The 5517-nt window shown below is 44.2% G+C and overlaps 1 protein-coding gene across 1 annotated transcript; it reads left to right on the top strand.

Moving 5' to 3' along the window:
* Positions 1-1127: 1127 nt before the first annotated feature.
* On the top strand, positions 1128-5094 carry LOC122316242. The gene is made up of 5 exons (XM_043132774.1): positions 1128-1455; positions 1660-3155; positions 3289-4329; positions 4426-4732; positions 4838-5094. Exons 1-5 carry the CDS (start codon positions 1128-1130, stop codon positions 5092-5094), a joined length of 3429 nt encoding a protein of 1142 aa, XP_042988708.1.
* The last annotated feature ends 423 nt before the right edge of the window (positions 5095-5517 follow it).

The following is a 5517-nucleotide window of genomic DNA, read 5'->3' as shown; positions in this document are numbered from 1 at the left end:
TTGATAAAGAAGGAGTTGGCTGGGGGCCCTATCTACGGGTTAACATTTCTGTTAATATTACAAAACCCCTGATGAGGGGTGTTGTGAGTTCCTTTAATGGTAACCGAGTATGGATCCCATTTAGGTATGAGAGGTTGCCCTCTTTCTGTTTTAGCTGTGGCATCATCAAGCATGGAGCAGTAGGGTGTGAGAAGACGGCTCAAAAGAGATCCATGGAAGGAGGAGATCCAGTATGGGGCATGGCTACGAGCTTCTTATCGGAAGCATCCCAACAGGGATGTGCCGGGTGGACTCGCCGGAAAGGGAGGCAATCTGGAAAGCAATGCTGGGCGTAAGGGTGATGATGATGACGTGGCCCAGTCTTTTCTACCACAGGAGAAGATGTCAACTAGCCCTGACATGGTGGAAGACACACGGCTCAACCCCAGAAGCCAAGATTTCCCACGTGCGGGTCTGCCAACTACGATACGACAAGACTGCACTAGCCCACTACCAGGTATGCTTGAACCTCTTTTCCCTGAGGGACTTTCCAAGGAAGGGGAGACAGCTAGATCAGGAAACCACACGATAGGTCTTACTGACTATGGTAGGGGAAAAAGAGTGAATGGAAAGTCAATGGGTAGCGAGGGGCAAAAGGAAAATCAGGACCCTATCACGAGACCTGGTACCAGTTCCCCACAGAGCCCTAAGGCTTGGGGCATGACCAAGAGGGACCTTAGTATCCTAAGTGAACATGACCTGAATAACACTATGGGTGCCAATGAACAAAGGAGGGGTAGAACATGGAAAAGAAGGACCCGTATTGAAAGCTACAAGCCCCCTAACCTGGATGAGATATTGCAAGATTGTGACAGACAGGTTAGCACAGCTACTAGAAAAATTAAAAGACCAGGCAGACATAATATGTCGACGAGGAAGAAACTGAAAGCTACCATGATGTTGGTAGATGAAAATATGAGTGAAGAGGCACAGGCTGGAGAACAGCCCTGCCTAATCAAATGAAGTGCATCAGTTGGAACTGTCGTGGGCTTGGGAACCCACGGGGAGTTCGATCACTTCGTGACTTGGTCAGGAAGGAATTTCCCATGGTTTTGTTCCTACAGGAAACAAAACTACATGTTACAAAAATGGAGCTTGTAAGGAGAAAGGTGGGATATGAGTGCTGTTTTGCAGTAAGTTGTGAAGGAAGGAGTGGGGGGTTGGCACTATTGTGGCAAAAGGAAACTAAGCTTAGTATACAAAGCTTCTCAAAGAACCATATAGATGCTCAGATTTATAATGAAGAGGCTGATAGACAGTGGCACTTCACAGGTGTGTATGGCCGTCTTGAGATTGAACTGAGGCAGGAAACGTGGAATATGATTAAAACCCTGAAGGGAGTAGACATTGAACCTTGGTTGATTTGTGGGGATTTTAATGAGGTGCTATGTTGGCAGGAAAAGAGGGGGGGCAAAGGTAGACCTGAATGACAAATGATAGCATTCAGACAGCTTATAGATGACTGCTTTTTAATTGATTTGGGGTATGAGGGCCACCCTTTCACTTGGTGTAATAGAAGGGAAGCCCCACACTCTGTCAGTGAAAGGCTTGATAGATTCTTAGCAAATCAAATGTGGCTAGATAGTTTTCAGAATTATACAGTGATGCATGGGTTGGCAGCCTACTCTGACCACCTCCCAGTTATCTGTTATTCAAGCAGTGAAAAGAGAAGCACTAGAGGCAAACTGTTTAGGTTCGAGGCCATGTGGGCTGAGGATGAGGACTGTGAGAGAGTTATAGCTGACTCATGGAAGTGTGACATAGGTGATAACCCTATGAACAGATTCAAGACACAAGTTGAGGCCTGTTCTCAAAACTTAACACACTGGAACAAGATCAAGTTTGGAAGGGTACAGAAGAAGATACAACAAGCCAGGGGCCACTTACAGCAGGTGCAGGATAGAGACCCCTACCATATCCAAGTGGAGGTGCACCGGGAGGCTCGAAACAATCTGCAAATCTGGTTGGAAAGGGAGGAGATTTTATGGCACCAGAGAGCTAAGTCACTGTGGCTGCAAGGGGGTGATCATAATACTAAGTATTTTCACCATAAGGCTTCCTTGAGAAGATCTAAAAAGTGGATAAAGGCCTTAAAGAATGAATCAGGTGACTGGCAAGATGGACAAGGAAGGGATGCAATGATCATGAACTACTTCCTTAACCTATTTTCAGCAAGTTCTCAGAATCCTAGCTTAGAATTCTTAGCTGGCATGGAGGGTAGAGTGACTGAGGAGATGAACCAGGACCTGTTGAAAGAATTCAGAAGAGAAGAAGTAAAGGATGCTCTAGACCAAATGCACCCTACTAAGGCACCTGGACCTGATGGCCTTCCTCCTATATTCTATCAGAAGTATTGGCACTTAGTTGAGAAGTCCACGACTGATGCTGTGATGCAGGCCCTGCAAAGTGGTACCCTCCCGCCTACCATCAACCACACCTTCATTACTCTGATCCCAAAGAAGAAGAAGCCTGAAAAGATTACTGAGTTCAGGTCAATTAGCTTATGTAATGTGGTATACAAATTGATTTCGAAGGTCCTGGCTAATAGACTCAAACCAATCTTGAATCAGGTTATCTCAAGCTCCCAAAGTGCTTTTGTCCCTGGAAGGTTAATCAGTGATAATGTGCTGGTGGCATATGAGGTTATCCATTATCTGAGAAACAGAAGACAAGGAAAGGAAGGCTACATGTCTATCAAACTAGATATTAGCAAGGCCTATGATAGGCTTGAATGGGGATACTTGGAGGCAGTGATGAGTAGAATGGGGTTTCACCCTAGGTGGATTCAACTAGTCATGATGTGTGTTAAGACAGTCTCCTTTTCAGTTTTAATAAATGGAGAACCAAAGGGCCCTATCCATCCCTCTCGAGGCATAAGGCAAGGAGACCCTCTGTCTCCTTACCTCTTTCTCATAGGAACTGAAGGACTGATAAGCCTTTTGAAACAAGCAGAGCTATCCAGGAGTATAGTTGGGGTCAGAATATGTAGAGGGGCACCAAGAATCTTGCATTTGCTGTTTGCAGACGACAGTGTACTCTTCTGCAAAGCCAATAGGACAGAGAACAACCACATACAACAGCTATTGGAGCAGTATGAAGAGGCTTCAGGGCAAAAAGTAAACAAAGATAAAACTTCCATGATATTCAGTAGGAATGTGGATTCTAACCAACAGAGGGAGTTACTGAGCTTGTGGGGGGTCCAACAATTTCAGCAATATGATAGATACCTGGGCCTACCTCCTCTGGTAGGTAGATCAAAGACGAGCTTTCTCAGATATTAAGCACAAGGTGTGGACTAAGCTACAAAACTGGAAAGAGAAGCTGTTGTCTCAGGGGGGGAAGGAAGTATTGATCAAGGCAGTGGCACTATCCATCCCAACCTACACTATGAGCTGCTTTAAACTACCAGGAAGCCTATGTCATGAGTTGGAACAAATGATGGCACGTTTTTGGTGGGGACAAAAAGAGGAAGAACACAAAATCCATTGGGTAAGCTGGACCAGGATGTGTGACCATAAGCAGGCTGGAGGACTAGGTTTCAAAGACTTGAGGACCTTTAATGATTCCCTTCTTGCCAAACAAGGGTGGAGAATCATGCAGGAACGAGCTACCTTGATCCATAAAGTATTCAAAGCAAGGTACTTCCCAAATGAGGCCTTTCTTAAGGCAAAACTAGGCTTCAATTCGAGCTTTGCATGGAAGGGGATCTGGGAAGCAAAAAACTTGTTAACTCTGGGCTGCAAGTGGAGAGTGGGATTAGGACAGATAATTAAAGTATGGGAAGATAACTGGATACTTGGGCACCCCCCTCTGGGCAGAAATGAAGTAACTGCAACAATCTGTGACCAGGATGCAACAGTCGATAGCCTAATAAACTCTCAGACTAAGTGGTGGGATGCAGAAAAGGTAAGGACCTTACTACCAGCACGAGCAGTAGATGAAGTCCTTACAATAGTGCTAAGCAGCAGTAAACCAGAAGACAAGATGATCTGGGATCCTGAGCCTCATGGTAGGTTTACTGTCAAGAGTGCATATCGGGTCTTCAAAGAGGCAAAAAGGAACAGGACAGACAGTGAGGGCTCAAGAAGAATGGGGAGGCAAAAGCTGTGGAAGGACCTATGGAGCCTAAAGATCCCAGCCAAAGTCAAAATTTTCGCATGGAAGGCCTGTAAAGAAAGCCTGCCAACAAAGCATAACCTCCTGCTAAAAAAGGTTCTGAGTGAAGACATGTGTAAGATGTGCAACACAGAAACTGAGGATGTAGCTCATGCTTTGTGCTTCTACCCTTCAGTTAGAGAAGCTTAGGAAAAACAGTTACCTGTTATCTTCAACTCTGACCTACCAAGGGTGTATGGGGATATTGCTGGCTTTATCAGTGGTCTACAGCAGAAAGAGCAGTTAGAGTTGTTCTTCCTAGTCTCATGGAGCTGCTGGTATAGACGAAATGTTTCAACCTTTGAAGACAAAGTCATTCAGATTGAGCAGGCCATAGCCCATGCCCTGGCTGTCCAACATGTTTATAAGGTAACCCGTGGCCAACTGTTGAAGACTGTGAGGCACCACTGCCGCTGGGAATTTCCCCCACCAGGAGTTTTTAAGTTGAATGTGGATGGGGCTACTTTCTTGAACCAACATAGTGTAGGCATTGGGGCCATATTGAGAGACAACAAAGGGGAGGTGCTAATGGCAGCAAGTAAGAATTAACATGAAGTCAGGGATGCAACAGGTATTGAGATGCTTGCAATCTTCAGGGGACTACAGCTAACTGCTCACCTAGGAATTCAACATCTCATTATAGAAAGCGATGCACTGACATTAGTTCAGGAGTTGCAGAAACCAGAACCATCAATGGCATTGGTTGGGAACGTGATCAGGGACACTAAAGAGCTTATGAGCCTTTTCAGTACGTGTGAAGTTAGGCATACTATGAGGTCGTGTAATGAAGCAGCACATAAGCTTGCAAGACATGCTTGGCATGTAAGTAACATCAGCTTGTGGTGGGGATCTTTCCCTGATGTAATTGCTCCATTCCTTTGGATGGAGAGACAGTTGTAATGCTGATATTTCTACTATATGAGAAGTCTTATTCCATCGAAAAAAAAAAACTAATAACTTTATGTAATAATAGTAATACTATATGTAATATACTAGTATTACTATATATCTTCAAATCCCACACATTTATTAATACTTTATGACATTATGTAATACTATATTAAATAATAGTAATACTCTTATTACTAATACTCTATGTAGTTATAGTTATTTAATACTAACATATTAAATTAACTATACTAATACTATTAATTGAAACACCTGCAATCTCACATCCCTAGGCTCTACCTCCTACCTTCTCTCTAGAAAGAGCTCTCAAACCCTAGTGTGGCTGAACTAGGGGGAGGAGCTTGGCTTCTCCCTTCCATTTCCGTTCCCCCTTCTCCTCTATTTCTCTTCATCCTGTTCCCTTTCTTTCATTGT

The sequence above is a fragment of the Carya illinoinensis genome, chromosome 7, assembly GCF_018687715.1.
Source record: "Carya illinoinensis cultivar Pawnee chromosome 7, C.illinoinensisPawnee_v1, whole genome shotgun sequence".
Classification (NCBI taxonomy): domain Eukaryota; kingdom Viridiplantae; phylum Streptophyta; class Magnoliopsida; order Fagales; family Juglandaceae; genus Carya; species Carya illinoinensis.
This window is presented reverse-complemented; position numbering and strand designations above follow the sequence as displayed.

Coding starts and splice junctions, on each gene's coding strand:
- LOC122316242 (XM_043132774.1), top strand. CDS start 1,128: ATGGAGCTTGTAAGGAGAAAGGTGGGATATGAGTGCTGTTTTGCAGTA. Junction 3,156..3,288: donor AAGAGGCTTCAGGGCAAAAA/GTAAACAAAGAT, acceptor CTCCTCTGGTAG/GTAGATCAAAGACGAGCTTT. Junction 4,330..4,425: donor CTTTGTGCTTCTACCCTTCA/GTTAGAGAAGCT, acceptor AGTGGTCTACAG/CAGAAAGAGCAGTTAGAGTT.